Source organism: Triplophysa dalaica, chromosome 18 (assembly GCF_015846415.1).
Source record: "Triplophysa dalaica isolate WHDGS20190420 chromosome 18, ASM1584641v1, whole genome shotgun sequence".
Taxonomy (NCBI): domain Eukaryota; kingdom Metazoa; phylum Chordata; class Actinopteri; order Cypriniformes; family Nemacheilidae; genus Triplophysa; species Triplophysa dalaica.
Window position 1 is genome coordinate 8,358,290 of NC_079559.1, and position 21,918 is coordinate 8,380,207.

General features: G+C 36.8%; 3 protein-coding genes across 7 annotated transcripts; all 3 read left to right on the forward strand.

The window, feature by feature from the left end:
* Positions 1-1,205: 1,205 nt before the first annotated feature.
* On the forward strand, positions 1,206-9,341 carry dnajc5aa (DnaJ (Hsp40) homolog, subfamily C, member 5aa). The gene is made up of 5 exons (XM_056773388.1): positions 1,206-1,339; positions 5,355-5,486; positions 5,917-6,130; positions 6,392-6,563; positions 6,663-9,341. The coding sequence occupies exons 2-5, from the start codon at positions 5,377-5,379 to the stop codon at positions 6,773-6,775; spliced, it is 609 nt and encodes a 202-aa protein (XP_056629366.1). The 5' UTR covers positions 1,206-1,339; positions 5,355-5,376; the 3' UTR covers positions 6,776-9,341.
* A 391-nt stretch (positions 9,342-9,732) lies between these two features.
* Positions 9,733-17,746, forward strand: tpd52l2a (tpd52 like 2a). 5 transcript variants are annotated; one of them, XM_056773382.1, is made up of 10 exons: positions 9,733-9,903; positions 10,328-10,425; positions 11,639-11,787; positions 11,990-12,049; positions 12,894-12,941; positions 14,274-14,375; positions 15,527-15,544; positions 15,849-15,893; positions 16,277-16,325; positions 16,512-17,746. In XM_056773382.1, exons 1-10 carry the CDS (start codon positions 9,885-9,887, stop codon positions 16,572-16,574), a joined length of 651 nt encoding a protein of 216 aa, XP_056629360.1. In that variant the 5' UTR covers positions 9,733-9,884; the 3' UTR covers positions 16,575-17,746. The 5 variants fall into 5 exon arrangements, with proteins under 5 accessions (XP_056629360.1, XP_056629361.1, XP_056629362.1 ...); XM_056773383.1 differs by lacking the exon at positions 11,990-12,049; XM_056773384.1 differs by lacking the exons at positions 15,527-15,544; positions 15,849-15,893.
* A 507-nt stretch (positions 17,747-18,253) lies between these two features.
* Positions 18,254-20,928, forward strand: ppdpfa (pancreatic progenitor cell differentiation and proliferation factor a). The gene is made up of 5 exons (XM_056773397.1): positions 18,254-18,409; positions 19,963-20,056; positions 20,199-20,276; positions 20,370-20,457; positions 20,546-20,928. Exons 2-5 carry the CDS (start codon positions 20,002-20,004, stop codon positions 20,667-20,669), a joined length of 345 nt encoding a protein of 114 aa, XP_056629375.1. The 5' UTR covers positions 18,254-18,409; positions 19,963-20,001; the 3' UTR covers positions 20,670-20,928.
* The last annotated feature ends 990 nt before the right edge of the window (positions 20,929-21,918 follow it).

Below are 21,918 nucleotides of genomic sequence, written 5' to 3' on the forward strand. Positions count from 1 at the left end.
TCAGAGTGATCAAATTTAAAAGTGCTGATGAACATGTATCAAGAAATGTCAAACTCTAAAGTGCTAAATGAAATGTTTAAACAAAAGATGCATGAGCTCTGTGTTCAGTGTTACCCAATGGGAACAATTTTCCTTCATTCAAACACGCCAGAGGACGTGGGTGAGGTTTTGATGTTTTCATTCCATTTTAAATCAAGCCTTTGATTGGGGCTTTGAAGGAAATTGGTTCAGTGTCCTTAGCCAAACTCCTTTTTTGGATGTTTGATGTCATTAAAGCATTTCCCAATTTGTTTGATGACATGATCGGGCGTTTAGTATCCCTTGGTTTGTTGCTATTCCCTCTCTGCTGTTTGGAAGCTGCATCTCTGATCATCTCATTAAGCAAATTTAAACACAATTTTTTTCAGACAAAACATGACAATTTCTGTTCATAAGGAAACTTTTTATGATAGTCCTTTTTCTATCACTTATAATGACATTGTGTCTTAATAAACAGTTGTCTTTATCTTAGGTTTTAGGACAGTTACTGTACGAAAACTGATGAATGAGTTACTTGTGGTAAAAAGTCCACAGATCCAAATGTATTTTGATTCTACGTAGACAATATACATTTTAATTAAATTTGTGATCTGTATTGTGTCTGTGTGTGCCTGTTTGGAATATGCGTATTTAGTTATGTGCTATGGAAATATCCATTTTTTATTTTATTAACTCTACCAGGTGGCAGGAGTAGTAGGAAAATAATCTCAGGTCTTGAAAATGATACCTAATCCTGTACAGTCTACAATAAATATCTACATTGTTTAATGTACACTCTAAATGTCAGATATGAAACGGGTATTTTGTCGTAAACTTTCATTTTTATAATACAACTAGCTATGTAATTTAACCTGGTACTGTAAAAATAATTTTGGTTTGTATAAATGCTAGTTCTGTTACTCACCACGAGGTGGTGACAGAGAACCGAAGCTGCAAACGCAAGTGAAAAATCACTCCTCGGCATAATTGCGAAAAATGCAAAAAATAGCACATTGACATTAAGTGTTTTAACATAGGAAAAAACTTTATATTCTGTAGAAATACATTATTCTATATTATTTTACACGTCTGGCCATATTATGTTAATTACAATGTGGATCCCTTAATTATGAGTTCAAAAGAGGGTGACGCGCACGCCGTAATGAAGACGCTACTAGTGGGCGGAGCCTATATCTGCTGCATCTGGTACATTTACGTGATCGGCCGCGCGGTTCCCGGGGATGCAACCACAAAATTAACATCGTTTACTTTACCGCACTGATATTACATCAAGACGCCGTGTTTCGGGGCCGACAAAACGGTAAGCAATGCAGTTTAAGACATTTACATCTTTAGAGAAAGCCGTCTTCTCCGTTTTCTTTTGATTTGTCAGTGGGTTTGGCCGATTCGGTATAACGGGAGCGCGAGCTAACAGGCCAGAGTAACATGGATGCTGGAGCGCAGAGCAAACGAAAGCAACGGGGCCCTTCTTGGTGATGTGGAGCCAGAGATGACAACAAATCCTGTTTTTAAATGATATTTAACTATACACAGTCAGTATTTTATAGAGCAGATAAAACGTTGTGTATTAGATCATCGACCCCTCCTCAAGCTTTAAACTGCGAATGAATGAGTGAATTATATGTGCATTTGCTGTTTTTGCCATTGCATTTTAATAGACATATATGTGATGTCGAATAATAATTGCGTCATGCTATCACATGCTATGTTAAATGCGACAAGCGCTCTTTTTTTTTTGCAGACAAAATAGCGTATCGGTTACCATAACGTAACGTGAGCATGTCTTATTGGTCGTGCTTACAAATTTAATCTAGACAGCATTGTGAGTGTCATAGTCGCTGTCAAACTGTAAGAATTAGTTTCGATTTACCCAAAAACTGCTGTGTAACGTTAGGCAGCACTAGGTTTTGAATCACAGGGGCTCACATGAACGATGTGATGCTGGATGCAGCCAGGCCTGTTCGTGACTGAATCTTCGTAGTGCTTCTGGAAAATATATATGTGCGGCAGTAACGTAACAGTTTTTATCGTGAGGCAGAAGCGTTGTAAGATTTTAGGTCGTTACAGCTTCTATATTCAAATATTCGTAAGAAATGAAATTAAAAAATATATATTTTTCACAGAAAATGTATTGAATTACTGTTACTTTTATTTTGTAATTAAATTACGTAACCCCGTTACACGAAACTAGTTACTCCCCAACATTATTGTGTATGTTTTTGTATATTTGGAATGTCGTTACAGCTTCTTTTGATATAAAATAGCAAATATTCAACAACATACACAACACACAAGAATGTTTGGGAGTACCTAGTTTTGTGTAACGGCGTTACGAAATGTAATTACAAAATAAAAGTAACTGTAATTCATTACAGTTTATGTGAAAAATATGTAATTTTATTACAGGTTCTTACGAAAATGTAAATCATTTCAAAGGGTGTTACATCTGAATATTTTCCTCCTGCCAAGGCCATTTAATAAAGAGATGCTTTTCTGGTGCTTTTGATTAGTCCTCGTTTGAATTTGCAGCGCACCAGGTCTGCCAATCATATCAGTCAACACTGCTGCTGAAAGCTGTGACTAGTCTGAAAGAGTTGCCGCCCGGCCTGGTGAGCCATAAAAACACTGCAATTTAAAAATAATATCATACAGTAATCCGATAAGGGCGGAACTGTAGCAGTGCAAAACATGCTTGCTATTAAATTTCTTTCAACATCGAAGGTTTCAATGCCGAACCTGAATCTGCTGGTCTGTAACTTAACTTTATTTGATAGTTTTGTCGTTATTGTGAGTGTTCACAAATAAGTGAACCCTTTATTTTGTTCCCATTAAGTAGACCCTTTAGTTTAGAATGTTGGTGATGTATTACTCGTTTCTGTATAATAGAAAATATTTTAAGTATTTTAAATCCAACTAACGTTAGATCCTATGTGGAGAAATCATCATTAAATAATGCAACGCTACCGTTATTAATAGAAAAGCTAGTAAATCCCGCATGCTAAGCCATGCTAATGTAAAGTATAGCTTTGTCTGTATTGTTCGTTTCATGTAGCCTAGTTTATTTAACAATGTTCATCTCCATTCATAACAAATTCTGCGTATTTTCAGTGACAACTATGCACTCAACATGATTTTTTGATCCTGAAGATGAACAGTTTGATATTTGAGACGTTTTATACGAAACTAACCGCGTAAACATCATATCTGTCTATTACTTGTTGAGACAGCACTGGATTATTTAAAATACATTAACAGCAAGAACGAACGATTCATCACAAGGACGTATTAACAGAAGCCCTTTTATTTTCCTTTAATGTACATGTTTCAAGTGAATTCAGTTTTCAATTCAGTTTCTATAGCCTTGTGCATTCAAACAGTCTCTCTACTTGGCACTAATCTATAACAAAGCTTTTCTGTAGACTCTGCCTCTTTTTAAATGATGAGCAGGACCAAATGTTTGTCACCTGCAGTTAAATGCATAGACAGGTAGCACTTTAAGACTATTTTAACACATTTGCATATCTTCTCGAGGGTTTGAAACATCCTATGATGAATGTTAACCTAAAGCGCCACCTTGTGAACAAATCACTCTATTAGTTTATCGTTAATTATCATCTTAATTCAAGTGATTAAGGATTTTGTAAATTTGATACTTATCAGTATTATTGAGTACTACCGTAGGGTTAACCCCGCTTGGTTTAAATATAAAAAATAGAAAGAGTTCTCGCATATTCGTGAGAAATTAAGAAAATTAATCAAATGTAATCAGTTACTTTCAATTATAAAGTAATTGAATAGTTACACTACTTAGTACATTTCTCATAAAGTATCTTGTAATCTGTAACCCATTTAATTTCCAAAGTAACCTTCCCACACTGACAACATATTATCGTAAGAAATCTCTTTAGTCCTTGACACGGATTCTGAGCAGGCGTTTTCTAACACATTTGACAGAATGTGCACAAAAGCATAAGGAAAAAAATCATACTGTTCTCGACCATGTGTCTGAGTTATTATGGTCTGGCAGTGCTGAGTAAACTAGCTGAGATACAGCAGTCAGCAACAGAAAGCTCAAGAATCATTTAACACAAACCCTGAGTGCCTCAGGCCCAGACATGATGAGACAAGCAACCAAATGGAGAGACAATTTTGCTTTATTCTCACACCTTATATCCGCTAGTTCCAGCTTTTATACTTCATTTAGCATAGTGCCTAGGAATAACTCTAATCTAGAAATCATAATATGCATTTGACTGATTCACATGGTAGCCTAACCATCATACGTTGTACGTTGATATACTCCAAAACATCACCTGTGATCAGTGTTGTTTTCTCTATCTGGGAACACCACAAAGGATCAGTTGACAGGAGGCGTGCGAGTCAGATGGTGAATCATGGGTAATGAGTCTGATATCTGGAGATTCCCGTTTACAATATTATTTGATTTGTCCAGACTTGCCTGAATTGGCGAACGTTCTCAAATACACTATTGTGATATTATTCTCTTGAACATCATGCTGTTCCAGAGGAACAAAAAAGGTGTAAAAATATGCAAAGAGAGCAAGTTAAACGGAAAGACAAGCAATGTTCTATGTTGTTTGTGCACTGTTAAAATCTCTATGGGATCTTTAAAGGATCCAGCTGCTCTGTTTTATTTCTGTTGCAGTATTGATTAGAAATCTTTTTCATTTACTAATTATCTTGAGTGGTTTTGGTGCTTAACCGTAAGCCATTATTTGGAGAATCTCAGACATGAATAGAATAGAATAGAATAGACCGGTGCTGTACAGAACAAGATGTAGCGTAATAGTATAATAATGACATCATTACAGTTATACAACATGATTTTTGTGCAGTCTGTTCATCTGATAATGCATTTTGTGTCCTGTGGGTTTTTAGAGGCAAATTTATAAATGTACATTTTACAAATTTAAACAGTCAATAAACTTTGCGCAGCTCATCATATATGAGTGAGGTTAATCAGGTGTTTTTTATCGTAACAGTAGAGTGAGGAGAGATGAATAGTTAGAATATCATAACATTTATGGTGCAGGATTCAAAGCATAATAATAATAAAGAAGCTTGTTTCTTATTCAGTGAGGAAACCGTGTTTAGTCTATTGCGTGTCATTTTGGATGGTGCGTTGCATTATTTTAGTCTGTCCTTGTACAATCCTCTGCAGGTAAATAGACTGGTTAGGAGTTTTCATGAAACTGGGAGTCAGCAGATAATCTTAGCAAGCTATTGCCATTGTGATCTTTAAACTCATGACATTTTGAGTAAACCCAGATCTATGATTATGTGTTTCTGATCAGATTGTTAAGGACCTGAATTATCATGGCTGAGCAGCAGAGGCAGCGTACGCTCTCCACATCAGGAGAATCCCTCTATCAGGTGCTGGGAGTGGAAAAACTGGCTACTGTTGATGACATCAAGAAATCCTACAGGTCAGTTCCTCAGTATCTCTGTGCACTGGGCAACTTCTGTTTCTGGCAGTTCACTTCCAATGCTTTCACTGGTTTCATCGCATGCTTATTGACTAAATGCAACGTGGAACCATGCAGTTCAATAACATTAAGTGCATTCAGGGACTGTTTTCATTCTGCAGTTTTGCCTCCGTTCTCTCTGCTGTGTTTATACTTTCTGAATTGTTTAAGAGATTTTCTTGATGGTCATGATCACAATTTTCATTTTTGAATGCTAATCTGGTCATCATTCTTTGCGTCATTTTAATTAGTCTTAAGCTTTTCTGCTTGTGACATAAACTAACCTGTGGTGCACAAATTTGTAGTGTTTTGCGTAATTGTACTGTCAACAAATTTAGTCATTAATTGGATCTGTTTGCCAAAAATCTAATTTATTTGGTACCTTTCACAGGAAACTGGCTTTGAAATATCATCCTGACAAGAATCCTGATAACCCCGAGGCAGTGGATAAGTTCAAAGAGATCAACAATGCCCACGCCATTCTCAATGACGCTACAAAGCGAAACATCTACGACAAGTATGGCTCTCTGGGTCTTTACGTGGCTGAACAGTTTGGAGAGGAGAACGTCAATACCTATTTTGTCCTGTCCAGCTGGTGGGCCAAGGTAGGACCTAGTTCTGTTTTAATGGGCTGGTTTTGGGAGCAGAAAACCTTTGAGTGCATTGTATTGAGTTTTGCTTGCTGTTTTAAGAAAAAAAGGCTGCTATTTCACAAAAGAATATCTATAGTAGTCTATATTATAATAATTATGCTTGTAATAGTCAGACAATATTGCAGCCAAAAAGGCTTGATTCGAACAAATAACAGTGTTTAAACAGACAAAAATCCCACTTATTGGTCATCTCGTTTCTGTCTCCCCCTACAGGCTCTGTTTATTTTCTGCGGCCTGGCTACAGGTTGTTATTTCTGCTGTTGCCTTTGCTGTTGCTGTAACTGCTGCTGCGGTAAGTGTAAACCACGACCACGTGAGGGACCGGAACCGGAATTCTACGTCTCTCCTGAAGACTTGGAGGCCCAGCTTCAGTCCGATGAGAGAGGTTAGTGTGTCTGTGTGTGGTAGCCTAGCCCACATCACATATGATATGCTGTGTCTGTTATTGTTTAAACTATAATTTCAAGTTGAAATCTCTTTGCAGAGGCAGGTGGAGGTGAGCCTATCGTGATGCAGCCCTCGTCGGCCACGGAAACCACCCAGCTGACGTCTGACGGTTTCCACACCACTTACCACACTGACACCGGCTTCAACTAAAGCTCGACCCTTTCCACCTCCACCCTGTGGCTTGTCTCCTGCCACTACATCCCCACCTGTCTGAGGGAGAAATGAGCAGAATCCTTAAACTACAAAAAAAGCCTGTTTGTGAGAGGAGGATAGCCAGTGATGGAGGAATTATTTTTGTTTTTTAGAGTAACCTGTGCTTTATTCACACACCACTTCCATGTCCCACACAAGAGTGGCTCCCATTCACCTCAGCGTAGCTTAAAAACGAGTTTTAGAAAATTGATAAAAACATCCTGTTGGTTCCCCTGATCTCTTTGTTGCCTTGACCTCCGACCTTGCCTTCCACTCGTTCGTTCCTTCCTCCAGCCAGATCTGCTCGTCGTCCTGTGGCATGCACTGTTCCTTGACTCTGTTAGATGAAATTTTTGCAGTTCTGGTTTTCTTGTAGGTATATTTATTGACATGCAATATTTGTTTCCTGACTGTGGTTTAAATCCCTGAATTGACCATAGGTGTTTGAAGACTAGAGATGCTCAGCTGAGAAGCAGTAGGATTTTATTAAATTCTTCATCAACATCTCGACATATTATGATTTTCGATGGGGTTTTTAGGGCAACCTCGCTTTTCTCATCCATCCATTCTATTTTGCGAAAGAGATACAAGTGATGCAAGCGATAACCTGTCATTTCCTTTCATTGGTTAAAATCATCACATTTGGATGTTGGTGATCCTTATTGGACCATTTGCAACAAGCTGAGCCAAAATTAGGACTCTTCTGTATATGTGGAGTGGATTTACATGTCATCTCTCAGTGTGCCTGCTAGTATGTGGATGTTGCCATGCCATGCTGAGGTTGTCCGGTGATGTGCGATAACATGTTTGGCACTAAGCTCTATTTGGCCCAGTTGTGTCTCTATTGTCCTTCAAGACGAATCACGATTGCCAACCGACCATTAAGTACCATAGTGTCATATCTGATGTCACATCTCGACTGTACATGTAAAGTCGCTACAAAGAAGGATGATGAATTTTTATATAGTTATACAATCGGCACACATCATGTGTATGTACAATATATGTATATTTTGTGCATTTTTGTATTTCAGTTACTTTGCGCATATATAGGAAAGATTGTGTGATATAGTTCTTCTTGTGTCTGTGGTACTTGCCTCTTGCGGTTGCTCCCTATGCCAAGATATATGGTTTGTTGTGAGAGAGATGTTTGTATTAGTTTAAAGTAGCTAATTCCGGAACGACAGACATTCCCATATATTTATTGAAGTGGTGTGATGAAGCATTCATCGTCTGTGCAGCTTTCATGCTTTCAACACTAAAATTCAATCTCATCTCTGTCTTTCCATTGTTGCAACAATACAAGTGCAAATATACATGTAAGAACTTTTTCTGTGCATTTATTTGCAAACCGATCATTTCTTACAATTAAATGTATTAAACAGACTTTCTGTTTTGGGAGGAAATATATTAAACAGCTTAGTTTTGATGCTACATTTTACGAGGAAATAAGCTACTTATTCACTGATATTTTCGCGTTTATTTGATAGGATCTCATAATCGTCTTTGAATTGTGGCATTATATTTTGTCATTCGTATATTATTTTTGTGTCATGTTTTCTCTTGTAGTCAAGTTATGTGAATGGATCCTTATTGTGTTGTTCTCCATTGTTAGATGTTTTGTGCTTTCAAAGAAATTTCAAGTTAGATGCTTGTTGGTCTGAATGGTATAAAATTGCCTCTGTACATGTGGTCAGTTGTTTTTTCGAGAACATTTAAAAGTGCTTTAATAACCTTCTTATACCAAACCTGATTTTCTGAATCTGCAATTACACTAAGATGACCATCATTGCCATATTCACGGTCATGTTCTTAACTGTTTTTCTCTAACTTCCCATGCCAGTCTATTCACTGCTGGCATATGGGCAGTCCTGCATGATAAGTTTTAACTTGTCTAATCTTCCCAGCATTATACAAATGTCACCAGCCATGTTCTTTCACATTTTATTGTTGTGCTTCAAATGCAAATGATTCATTGATTTGTTTACATTCAGTTATTGAGCACAATAATCTCTTGTCTGTCGGTATCTGCTCCTTATTCCACGCTCTCCTTCTCTCACTCTGTCACTCCCTTTCTATCTTGTTATCATGCTCTAAATGGCTTATAATGGATGTTGGCCTCTGTGATAACTTTTCCTGTGCATTTATCTGTTTCAGAACTGCAGTCATTTAAAATGTATGGCTTCTTTGTTAAAATGTTGGATTTTCCTTTAAAGTTAAATGGACCTTGCTTTAAGGAGAAAAAAAAGTACATAATAAAGTGAAATGGTCAGGAAATTAATGCATATAATGTCTTCAGAAAGAAGATAAAATGTTTATTGTAATTATAGTGAAATGGTAAATTTTATGCATTTTAAATATTTTATTTATGATCTTATTTTGTCATGTTAATGATGAATTGGCTTTGTTTTAAATGGTATGTTATATGAATACATGACTCTGAAACTATGCGACTCATAGTTCTATAGTGAAAGTCTCTTGTACATACACTGAATTATTAAAAAGAATAAAAAATAGACCTTTATGTTGAAGCATGGTTATTGTGTGAGTAAAATAAAAAATTATTTGCTGGTGCACAAATAAATGTTCTGAACATTTGATGTGACTGAGAGTAGTTTTCTTAAAAATAAACAAAGAAATAACAATTATATTTTTAATCATGACGCATCTCTTTTGCTGATACCAAATTGCACATCGAAATTGAAAATCGAAGTGTGGATAAGCATTTTAATTACATATCCCAGTATTTATATTTATAGGAGTTAAGAAAACAAGCAGAATAAAATTATACCAACGTTTAGGCATTTATTTATTTTCAGTTTATGTTTGAGCAATGTACATTCATTTATTGACTCTTTCAGTTAATAAAAGTTATCGAGCGCAGAGCGTGGTGACGTCACATCCGCGCTCCGGAAGCTTACGCTCGTCGTTGGCTAAAGAGCTTGTGTGTGTGTTGTTGAAGTCCGCGAGAGTCAACTCTCTTTTGTCCGTCAATTTTTTTAAACTATAATCCGTGACATTTGCTAACGAACTTAAACACGTGTTGGAGGATCATATTTGAGCAGAAATGGACTCTCCTGGACAAGGTGAGGAGTGGTTTGTGGGGGAGCTTTGTGTATTTCTGAGCAGGTGCAGTAAAGCTGAGGGGGTGGCGCTAATACAGCAGTGCAAATAGATTCGATTATAAATAGTGTATAGTATAATAAACCTCTCAAACCATTAATGGTATTTAGGATTGCTTTATTATTAAGTGTAGCCTACTTCCACCGTTGGCGTCGCTTGTATGCTAACGTACATGTAAGGGTGTGTGAGAGCAGTATTGATGTCTAACAGCTGATTCGTGACTTTACATGAATATCTAGTAATGGAGGAACAACAAGTACAATATTATAAAACAAAACCAACACGTAGCTATGTGTTTTTTTCCATTTGCTTAAATTACCATAACGAGTGACGACGTCATTCCTGTTTTACACGTCTGAATTTTGTTCCACTCGTTTTATGCTATAGACTCGTCAATGGCATCTACAGGTTTAGCCAGTGGAGGGACTCTACCACCCGGCCTTACAGAGGAGGAGGCAGAAGAAATGCAGCTGGAGCTTACCAAGGTAGTTTCCTCACACTCCACTCACCTCAAAACCACACCCTCACACAACCGGTTGCTAAGAATTTATATAGTATTGTCTGAAATCCAGAAATGATGAGCTCACACAGACCTAACTGTGCAATAATTTGCTCAATCATGTCAAGCCCATATGATTTTCCTTCTAATGGTTTACCAGTGTTGCGAGATAGTGTGGACAATTTCTAGCCCAAATGTTCACCAAAACCCACCCACTCCAGGAAAAAACAGCCCAAATTCTCACTGCCACAATACTGTGATTGACATTTATTGCTATGTCAACTAAGTTTGACAAGATAACAAAATATAACAAAAGCCAGGAAAACAGAAAATGTATTTACAAGAGTTAGAAAATAGGACTAATATGTCCACTCAAAGCGACAATCAAGAAATTAAACATTGACTTGAACCCTCAAAAAACACATGCATCAGCATCACTACGCACATTTTTGTTCAAAAAGTGCCCACTAATAATTAATCGAATAGCAAAGTGCGATATGCGAGTAGGAATTTAACACTCGTTCATGAACTTCATGCACACACCACGACAGCCAAAAATGTGAAATTCATTGATGCATAATAGGACAGAACAAAAAAGAACAGCAGCAACAATAATATGTTAAGCTTAGAGAGTTGCCTTAACCTCTGACAGAACTACAGTACGTCTTTCGTGAAGTATTTATTGCAGAACATATAATGCAAAATTTACCAAGCACGAGTATGCCAGAGCACAGCCTGTACAGTTTAAAGGTGTGCTGATGTTGAACAGAAGTTGTATAATCCTATATTCAGTTTGATTTTATTAAATCATTCAACCGTGCTCTAAATTTAGTTATAGTTATATTTACTGAGTTTTTGACATATCTGTCACCACATGCATAATCCAATAATTTTTATTTCATAAGCAGCCCATATTTTGTTCAATGCATTTTCATCCGGTCTAACCCATCCAATCTGTCAACACTGTATTTGACAGTAATCTTTGTATCAGCACCTATTGTATTATTGCTCCTGTATGACATATCGCTTATTGCGCCCTGATCTTTGGATAAAAGCGTCTGCTAAATGACTAAATGTAAATGTAACTCTATACGCACTTTATTAGTGTTATTGACATGACAAGTAAACATAGCTGTTAATAGCCAGCAAGTACATAGTTGTATACACATATCTTATATATTTATTTTTTTCTGTGTTAGGTGGATGATGAGATTCAGACACTGAGGCAGGTTCTGACAGCTAAGGAGAGGCATGCCACAGAGCTCAAACGCAGACTTGGTATCAGCCCTCTCTCTGAAATCAAACAGAACATAACCAAAGGCTGGCACGAAGTCCAGTGCTCCAGTGCGTAAGTACAGCTCATGCTGTTCTAATAATGTACATAAGGTATCTTGATCACTTGGTACTACATCTATTTGAATATATAATGTATTTACACTATGCACATAAATTATTCTCTGGAGTCTTTTCTCAGGCTTATCTTCGGTCTTCATATACCAGCATCTCAGCTGAGGTCTTTTCTATATATATTTCCATATTTCTGCTTCTAGTTATATGAGAACCTCACAAACTGTTGGAGACTTGAATCGTAGAGTAACCTCATCTAATTTGTGAGTTTTCTATCTTTCGACTGTTGCCTGGTCTTGTGATGTTCAGTTGCTAGGTGTGTGGACCTGCTTTCGTCTTGTTTCGCTGGTATTCCATTTCTTGATCCTCTCCTAAACAACTATTTCAGTACTTTCTTTCCCCCATCGTCAGTTTGCCAGCTCTCAATTGAGACAGTAGCTAGTGTCTATCCAAAGAGGCTATTTGTCCTTAATTAGATTTTCTCTAAAGTTTATTTTTACAGTGACGTCTACAAATAAGGCTGTTTATATTGAATGAAGCTGGCTAACTTTTGGATGCTTTGTGATGTTTTCACTTGAACCTTCCACAAAATGAACCCCTAAACTTTCTTGGTCACTTGTGCAGATGTACCATACAGTATAGCAATGTGATGAAAAAAACCTGCATCTAATCTCGCACAATACGGGTATCAGATTTCAAAGTCCATTTATAAATTAAAGCAGAAAGTCATGAAGATTATTATTTCTTACCAGAAGAATATAGAATATAGCATTTCAGAAAATTAATTGTGCATAGTAGTGGTATCACACACACAAAAACATCATGATGATATGTGAGTCTATAACAATAGCTCATGTGTGCTTTGGGTTGGCTTGAATGACAGAAGGCGCACCGAGTATTTATTCTCGAAAGAAGTCAGACTTGTTTAAGCAGTCTGTCAGCTAACCAGTCAGTCTAATTAAGTGATATGCTGCTTGCTTTTGGTCAAATGTTTTGAGATTTGTTATTGATAAGTCTTCTGCATTTGATGTTCTCATTATGCACACCATATAAATAAAATATTTGTATGTTAAGACATTTATACTATGTGAAAATGTGTGTTTGTAGATACCTTACAGCTTCGGCCACACTGGAGGACATAAGCCGCTCTGAAACGTGAGTTTGTTCATTTATTGTTTAACATCTTTCACAATATTTAGGATCGCAATTTTAGCGAAATCTGACCGACAGACCATATTATAATTCAATATTAAAATCTTACTGTTATGGTAAGGAGTCCATTTCGAAACACTGAATATTTATGTGCTTGCTGAATGCCTGTTTTTTTTTTTTTTACAAAAAAATGCAGCTTTATGTAAAATGCACAGATAGGATTTTAATAGACATAATCCATAACATAAAGCTTTTGATTTTACGTCTGAGAGGAGACCCTAAACAAACAATACTATAGATGGAGAACACGAGAAGCATGAGAAGCAAGACTACAGATTCAAAGACTTTAATCTTGTAACAGCACTGATGTCACTACTCTTTAGGAAACTGAACAACAGGTTTCTCAATGACAACTCCTGCAGAGTTTCCCTGGTAACAGACAAAAAGATCAGACAATAAATCGCAATGATCGTAAGAGCATGAAAAATCTATTCTTGAATGTCAAACTCCAGAAAATTGTTGCAGAAGTTGGTTGTAGATATCATCCTTGTGGGCACAGAGATCTCTCCGGGTCATGGAACTGTCTTTTGTGTTACCAAGATCCTTGGGTGCTAGGCTAACACCCACGTCTGTCATGTGTCTGATATAATATCAATACTGTCTGATCTAGGACACTGAGACTGTATACATATGGTAGAAAGGTCGGGGTTGTGCATGTTATGCGGTTTGTGTGCAGGCATGTGCCTGCATGAGACTTGGAGAACACATGATGGGATTTTGCAGTGGCTTAGCCATAATTAAGGTCATTAGTTAACACTCTTAGGGAACCTCTGCGACTGTTTGGGTAAGTCGTGCTTGAGTGTGCAAGAGGGAATGTGTGCTTTTGGAAAAGAATAAGCGCTTACGTATATGCTTGTGCTTCTGCGGGTGTAAACAATATGCTTTGGTTATGTGTGAAATCAGGATGAGAATTGGCTTTTGATTCAAGCGTCATAAGATCAGACTGTAGCATCTGGTGTGAATATTCAAGCAGCTGTTCTTCAATAATAGTCCTGGACTTCTTTGTCTTTTTAATGGTCATCACTATTTATTGCACAAGCTCATCATTATTACAAATAACACTGTGTCTAATGAAGATTCCAAGTCCCCTGTGAAACCAGTAAGAAGAAAAATCCTTGAATGGTGTGAAGGGGTTTTTATTACAATAATGTGATAGATGGTTTTGTTACAAGTTTTCGCAACTTGCACCTTCAGTTGCATCTCCATTTTACAGCAGTTAAATAAAAAAAATTCATATGTTCGCGATGCAATTGACAAGACTCTCTCTTTTTGTAGTTATAAGAAGACTCAGGATACTCTGTCTCAGGCAGGTCAGATGACATCAGCTGCCTTCTCCACGATGGGCTCTGCCATCAGAAGCAGATTGGGAGAGATGAGGTGAACCTCACATTTCAGCACACCATTTACCCCTTTCTCTCCCATCTTTCAACCGCCCATCTTTCAAACCACTCCTCCATCTCTACATCATTTCCTTTGGTATTTCTCAAACAAGCTATTCAGTGAGATGAAATGTAGGACGGGGGTTGATTTCATCCATCATGACATAATATGTGGTCTATATGACAGATGGTTGGAGGGACGGGGTTGAAAAGAGGTCAAAACATTTTAGAGGCGTTCAGAGTAGTATTTAATGAAATATTACAAATGCAGTTGTTTGTATTATTATATTATAATAATGTGCATCAATTAATGATTTGCAATGAGAGTTGGAATTTCTTCTAAATTTACAGTGGTCAGTTTTTATAAGATGCTGAATTCCACATTATCTTGTTTTTACTTTGGACAAATCAGAAGTGACATCGGTGTTTAATCATATTAAAACATATTTTACCCAGCAGTCTGTGACTGTCAATAGTTGTTTTAATGTGATGGGAAATCTCCAGGTGGCTAACCTCAATCCCTGTTTAGTTTTGCTCAGAACTGTTTGTTTTGATCAACGTGTCAAGGAACAGAATGTATTAAAGTGAACTAGTCACTTTTCACGGATAGATTTTACAGGGAAGAGAACAGGCTGTTTATTTCTTTGAATGATTAAATTCTCTTGCCTGTTTATTTTTTTGTGTCCAACTAACCAATTGCATTGCTTAGTGCCAACTAACAAACAAACAGGGTTGCAAATGTGTGTGACTTACATTCGTGATGTTTTTGCATTAAACATACTCTCTTTAGTGCTCTTTACATGGTGATTTTTGAAATGTTTTAGACACCTGTCGCACTTAAAAACACCAGAATGCTTTTATGTTGCGATCTGCAAACATTTAACATCAAACAAATGATACTAGAACAAACTTAACAGAATAAACATAACATCCATTTATCCTGTTACTTTCAACTAACTGGCTCCCTTCAAGTTCACACAGGTCCCGTTTAAGTATTTGTAAAATATATTTATACATTTTTGAGTGTGGCCTAGTAAATGCATTCTGGAGCCACAGTTTATCAGTTATATGATATGTGATGGAGTTGTGAAGTGTTGCTTTTGTTTATTGCTGTATTTTTTTCTTCACTGCTGCGATCGGGCTCCTCAGGGCTTTACCGTACACTGGGTAAGAGCTCTATGTGAAACCACACTGACGGTGCTCCTCATCTTTTTATGGTCCTCTGTATCTAGAATAGATATGGTACAATTTGAAAGACAAATTGAATGTACGTGAAACTTTATTTAAAGCCGTTGTCTTGGACGTCTTAATAGGTTTGACGCTGAATGTTGTTGTAATGTAAAACTTGTATTCTTCCTTGAATATTTTGTTCTGATGCTCTAGTAAGATGTTCATTGTGCTGTACAATCTCTTTCTCTGCTCTACTAACGCTGCCTGCTTGGCTAATGCTTCTCCAACCCGCTCTCTGCAGTAGTAACCTTTCCATGCGTCACTCTTTAAGTATGCCAGCTATGAGGTAAAGTACCAGCCACGGCAGCACTTCTATCAGTTTCCTATCTGAATATTATTATCTGTCTGAACGTTCTGTCTTCCATCTGTTGTCATAAAGAGGTCAATTCTTAATGAGAATGATTTGAATACAGATTTTAAAATAAATCAATTTAATGCAATATATGACTAGTCTTTATATACTTATCATTGGAGAATAATATGCGTTTTAGATAAAACATGCAGTCCAGGACAAAGATGTTATAAGGTTTTTGATATGACAATGATGCCGGAATTTCTTTGTCTTTTTCTGCATGGAAAGCAAGAGCCGTATGACTAGCTGTTTAATTCATTGCATGAATGAATCTTGAGCTGTTTTGATTAGTTTTTAATTGTAAAATATCTTCTCAGGAACTCGCCAAGCTTTAAATCCTTTGAGGACAAGGTGGAAAACATGAAGGTTATACCTTTTCATTGTTTTCTGTTTTTGTTTTCAAATTAACTCTTTCTATTCGTTTCTTTTTCGGATTCAGACCTTGCTAATGTAGAAGCTGTTTCTGTAGCACTGATAATAATTTGAATTTGTGTTTGTTTCAACTGTATTACTCAGTCTTTTGTCTGTGTTTTGCTGTTTTGTACCCAACAGTACAAAGTAACGGGACGATCCAATGGAGAGAGTTCGCCTACTAGCAACAACGCACCCTTTTGACCAAGAAGCACAACCAGCAACTGACCTCCGTGAACTCTGTGTAACATTGTAAACGAATTTCACTCCATTAACATCAAATGAATGTACGAACCAAACATAATGCTTTAAAACACCGTTACCAATGTGCAAAGGAGCATTTCACTCTCACCCTTGTAAAGGTGTTGTAGCCAAACTGTTAAACAAAACCTCTTAAATATGCATGTGGAAAAGGTGGAAGCCTATTGAAAGAAAGCTTTCTTCTCTATGCACCACATTTACTTCAAATGAAATTTTTTAAAAGATGTTTAGTTTAGTGAAACGTTTTTACAACTCTTAGAATGGGCTAAAATATAGATTTCTCATCCTGCTAAGTCGCTGTTGTTTATTATTGTTACATGCTTCTTACAATAGTACTGCACTAGTTATTACCCTGCTCATTAAATGCTTTTACTCAGGGCAAAAGGTGCTACTGCACCAGATTCTCATGTTTGAAGGTGTATGGTAAATCATTCACATGTAGTGGTTGTTTTGTCTAATTTGAGCTTCATCCCGTTTTCAGAAATGATAATCCGAAAAGAAACTACCTGATGTTTTCTAACAATGCAATATTACAAGATATTGAGTGAATATGTTTTCATTAAGCAAGCTTATCACATTTCCTGTTTACTCTTTTGAATCTTTTAACTTGAGTTGAATTGTTCAATTGACTATTTCTTGGTTAACATCTAGGACTGAATTTTTTCTCTTTGATTGTCCTGTCTCGCATAGCTTGTTTTTTCCTTTTTCTGTATTTTAAGAGTGCATTAGTAACATCGCAGTTAAGGCATTTGGTGACATGATAGTGGTTGAATTATTTATTTTCTAATCAAGTGCATGCCATTGAAAAAGAGATAATAAATGCAAGATTGGTGTATGTGGATTCGTAATGCTTTAACCCACATATTGGGGTGCGATAAAGGTCAACTTCACTCTGAGGTGATGGAAATCCTCTTGTTTTGGGTCAGTTTATTATTTTGCTTATGATTATTTGTGCTGACTGGGCTGGTGCTTGTGGGAGTACTTGACATGCATTGACCTGTTAAATATGAATGTTACCACGGTGACCTAAACACTGTATCATGATTGATGCTTTACGACTCTAACACCCTTGACTGTTAAGGGTTTATCAAGGACAAATAAATGAAGAAAAACAACACAGGGACTGTTTTTTCAAAGCACACATTTACGTCATCCATACTTGTAACACACAAAATGAACAGGAGGTGGCGCCAGGGGTGTCTTAAATTAGTTTTATACACAATCGACTCAAATTGTGTTGTAATTGTTGATTTTTGTTACATTATAGGCTTTTTAGTGTCATTACTGAAGAAAGAAAAACAATCTGCCGTTTGACCTTGATAAAATGCGCACTGTGTTTTGTTAAGAGTGGATTATCTCCACTTGTATGTGACAGCTGTGAAAAACCCCCACCCTCATCTCCTGAACGACATTATTGTTTTGACAGTGTGCAAAGAGAACAAGTCATGCCCATGTTGTCCTGCCAGGGTTCAAACTACTCCTTTAACCCAATGCCAACGACCAAGTCACGCCTCGAACTCATGCTAGTGACCAAGTCACGCCTCGAACTCATGCTAGCGACCAAGCCACGCCCTCCGGTATGGACAGGTATCTGACGTCACTCTGATAATAAAAAGCCCACGCGCTCAAGCAGCTTCAGAATCCAGATCGAGAACGTAAGACCTTGGAGGGTCTCACCCCAAACACCAAACTACAAATGGGTCACGTCGCCTAGCGTTTACCCGACCAAACTTTGCATCTTGTGCTTTACCAACAACAGCACTCGCCACCTTTAAAACGTAAGTGAATAAGACATATTTATGAAAAGTTAACTTTGATTCATATTATTGTATTATAATTAACATAAATATTAATAAAACGTAATACATTAAGTAATATATACATTTATGACATTTTAATCATTTCGTTTTAGCACTTAGACCTCTTTGGTAAATTACCCATGGTTTTGTCATAGTATATACTGCAAAAAATGACTTTCTTACTTAGACTTTTTTTCTTATTTTCCAGTGAAAATGTCCAAACATTCTTAAATCAAGATGCATTTTCTTGATGAGTAAATTGACATAAGAAAATACGCTTGTTTTTAGTAAAAAGACATGAAATTTCAGTGAATTTGTGCTTAAAACAAGCAAAAATATCTGGCAATTGGGTAAGAAAAATAATCTTGAATTAAGGTTTACCTTTTTCTTAGTCACTCAATTCAAGATTATTTTTCTTACCCCATTGGCAGATATTTTTGCTTGTTTTAAGCACAAATTCACTGAATTTTCATATGTTTTCACTAAAAACAAGACTTATTTTCTTAGGTCAATTTACTCATCAAGAAAATGCATCTTGATTTAAGAATGTTTAGACATTTTCACTCTAAAACAAGAAAAAAAGTCTAAGTAAGAAAGTCATTTTTTGCAGTGTAAGTATAGTTACGTGTTTGATAGATTAATATAGCGATAACTTTTTATGCTGTGAGACTTTAATTAAAGTAATTTATTAGTTTATTTTCGTATGAAATCTTTTACTGTCTCATGAGTTTATTTGGTATAAGTGGATTTCGTTATTGGGTGTCTTGTATTTGAATGTAACACAGATGGGCATTAACTGGTCACGTGGTAAATCCATTTGTAAATTTGTGAAATATATAATACAAACTACGGTGTATTTTATGGTGTCCTTTCAGGACACTAACCTTTAAATAATTGTATTTCACCTGGAGGTAGAGTTGCACTAATTTTTGTTTGCATGTCTGGAAATGTCACAGACATACGTGTAAAGTAGCTGTCTACAGTCCCTCCTTATTGGAGAACAGGGTAGTGCACGCATTCAACTCGTGAATGCAGTGTGCCATGAAATAAGAGCCAAAATGCATGCACATGTCGGTGCTCGCTGAGTAATGCTGCCCTATGCAATGTGACAGCTGCCGAAATAACATCACATCACTATCTGGAAAGTAAAAAGAGTAAGGAAGAAATGAGCGCGCACAGTTTAAGTAGAACCTTCTCCTGTTCTTTCACGTGTCAGATATGATGACTTAAATTGGTGCTTCATTGCACAGTCACCAGTACCAAAAATACACATGCTTAATGCTTTACGATGTGACTCAGAGTGCACTGAATAATATGCATGTTTCAGCATGTTGATTGACCTGCCAGCACCATGTGTGATATCTTGGCAGGGTTAAAACCCTGGGTGCCAGTAATGATACACGGCACATACTGTTTGGGCATCAGAGATGATTTCCAGACTGGAATAGGCTTTAAAAGGCCACATTGGTTTCATGCAACTTTTGCATTTGGCTTGCACAGAAACATTGCTGACCATTTTGTTTTTTTAACAGGTCTTCCATCTTCCACACGGTTTACATTTGTACGGGAAAATGGCAGCAATTCCATCTGGTGGTTCACTTGTCGCCACCCATGACTACTACCGAAGTGAGCTGGACTGTTTGATTTTATTCTGTTCCACATTATTATACAATTAAACAAAACAACACTTGTGCTGTATTCTCAGTAAGTTGGAAGCATTATTTGATAAAGCAGTGAATTAAATATATTTTATTGTGCTTCTTTGCAGGGCGCATTGGATCTACATCAAGCAACAGTTCCTGTGGCAGTTCGGAGTACACGGGGGAGATCATTCCACACCCACCAGGTATATGAAGATGTTTATATATAAACTAAGGAATGGAAAATGTAGGAGTGGATGAATGAATAAAAAAAATTGAATTGTTGTATCTAATGGCAGGTCTAGCACGTCAGGACTCTGGCCACTGGTGGTCCAGCTTCTTCTTTGGGAAACAGAACCAACCGAATGGATTTGAATCCCAGCAGAAGTAAGTTAAAGAACATCTTTGTGTTAAGCTATACCCGGCTCCTGTCCTGTTCATTTGTAAGATTGTTTAATGGTTTTGATTTTGTCAGGGCTGGTACTTACACAGTAACAAATGGCCAGGTGACCTGCGTTGCCCAAGAGATTGTGATGAATAGAAAAATGAGCGAAAGCAGTGACTCTGGGAAAGAGCCTGGATCTCCCCTTCCTTCGTAAAACCACCCCAACCCAACGCCACACCCTTCACCTCATCCAAGAGTCACCATGGGAAGACTTTGGCGACGGGGCTCTTTTTTTTATTTTGTAAAAACTGGCTGCTTTTGTATCATGTTAAATTGCTGTTTGTTATTTATGACCAAATCAAAGCTGTTAACCTAAAAGTCTAAGTCACAGTGTTTTAGTGTAAACCCATTGTATTATGGGGTGTAATTGTTTATTTGCGATATATAAATAAATGACTGACTGCAGCCCACAATATGGTGTGATGTGAACATTTGTTGTCGTTTCTATTTCTCCTATATAGTTAGTTACACATTATTTGAAGTTTGTTTGAAACTAAGATGTGCACTTCCTTTGGAATAAATGAGGCCATGTTAAAAGAAGAGCGGCTGGTGACTGTGTATGGATTAGTACTAAATCTATCAAGTTACTGACTCTGCCCTTCTACATGAGATCCTGGCAGCCAGACACGCACAAGACATTTGGAATTAAACAGGCTTTGAAGTGATTAAAACAGTGCCAAGATAGGGCACACTAATACGCTTTATATAACACAACCTGCTGCAACAGGATGTATTTATTAAAGAATCCACTAAAGAAATTCAAGTCTTGTACTAGAATAATTCTTTACAAACCAGCTAAATAAAAAATCGTAATATGCTTATCTGCACACTGTTTAACTGTAAATAAGAGGAAGGATAGTAAGTACTTTAGCTTAGACAACTAGTGAAGGGTTGTCACACTGCTGATGCTAAAGTCTCTGATACCTGTCGCTTTACATAGAAATAGTGATGATTAGCGAGCAGGATCTTTGAGATAAATATAACTGCTGCGTTTCCTTTTTTAAAGCCATGACCTACATTATACACGTGCACACTATTTGAACAATTCAAGTCAATACTGATAAGTAAAAGGACAGTTTGATCCCAAGCTAAACCAGATAACCGGCTGAATATCACCAAAGATGAAGCTCATCTGAACTGCAATCAAATGCCTTATAAAACTGTTCAATGTTATACAAACAATAATACTGCCCTGTAAAAACAACAACTTGTAGTTCTTAACTTTTGTTTTTTTACTTGACAAATTTAAATTTGTGAATTGAATTTGAAACATTATGTCAAGTTTTTGATAATTTACTTGAGCAAATTTACTTAACATGTTTTAGTGGCAAGTTTTTGCACACAGCTTTTTGAAAATCTACTTAAAAAAACATATATATATTTTTGATACAACTACCTTGGCA

Coding starts and splice junctions, on each gene's coding strand:
- ppdpfa (XM_056773397.1), top strand. CDS start 20,002: ATGGCAGCAATTCCATCTGGTGGTTCACTTGTCGCCACCCATGACTAC. Junction 20,277..20,369: donor GATCATTCCACACCCACCAG/GTATATGAAGAT, acceptor ATCTAATGGCAG/GTCTAGCACGTCAGGACTCT. Junction 20,458..20,545: donor GGATTTGAATCCCAGCAGAA/GTAAGTTAAAGA, acceptor TGATTTTGTCAG/GGCTGGTACTTACACAGTAA.
- tpd52l2a (XM_056773382.1), top strand. Junction 10,426..11,638: donor TGCAGCTGGAGCTTACCAAG/GTAGTTTCCTCA, acceptor TTTCTGTGTTAG/GTGGATGATGAGATTCAGAC. Junction 12,942..14,273: donor GACATAAGCCGCTCTGAAAC/GTGAGTTTGTTC, acceptor CTCTTTTTGTAG/TTATAAGAAGACTCAGGATA.
- dnajc5aa (XM_056773388.1), top strand. CDS start 5,377: ATGGCTGAGCAGCAGAGGCAGCGTACGCTCTCCACATCAGGAGAATCC. Junction 5,487..5,916: donor GACATCAAGAAATCCTACAG/GTCAGTTCCTCA, acceptor TACCTTTCACAG/GAAACTGGCTTTGAAATATC. Junction 6,564..6,662: donor GCTTCAGTCCGATGAGAGAG/GTTAGTGTGTCT, acceptor ATCTCTTTGCAG/AGGCAGGTGGAGGTGAGCCT.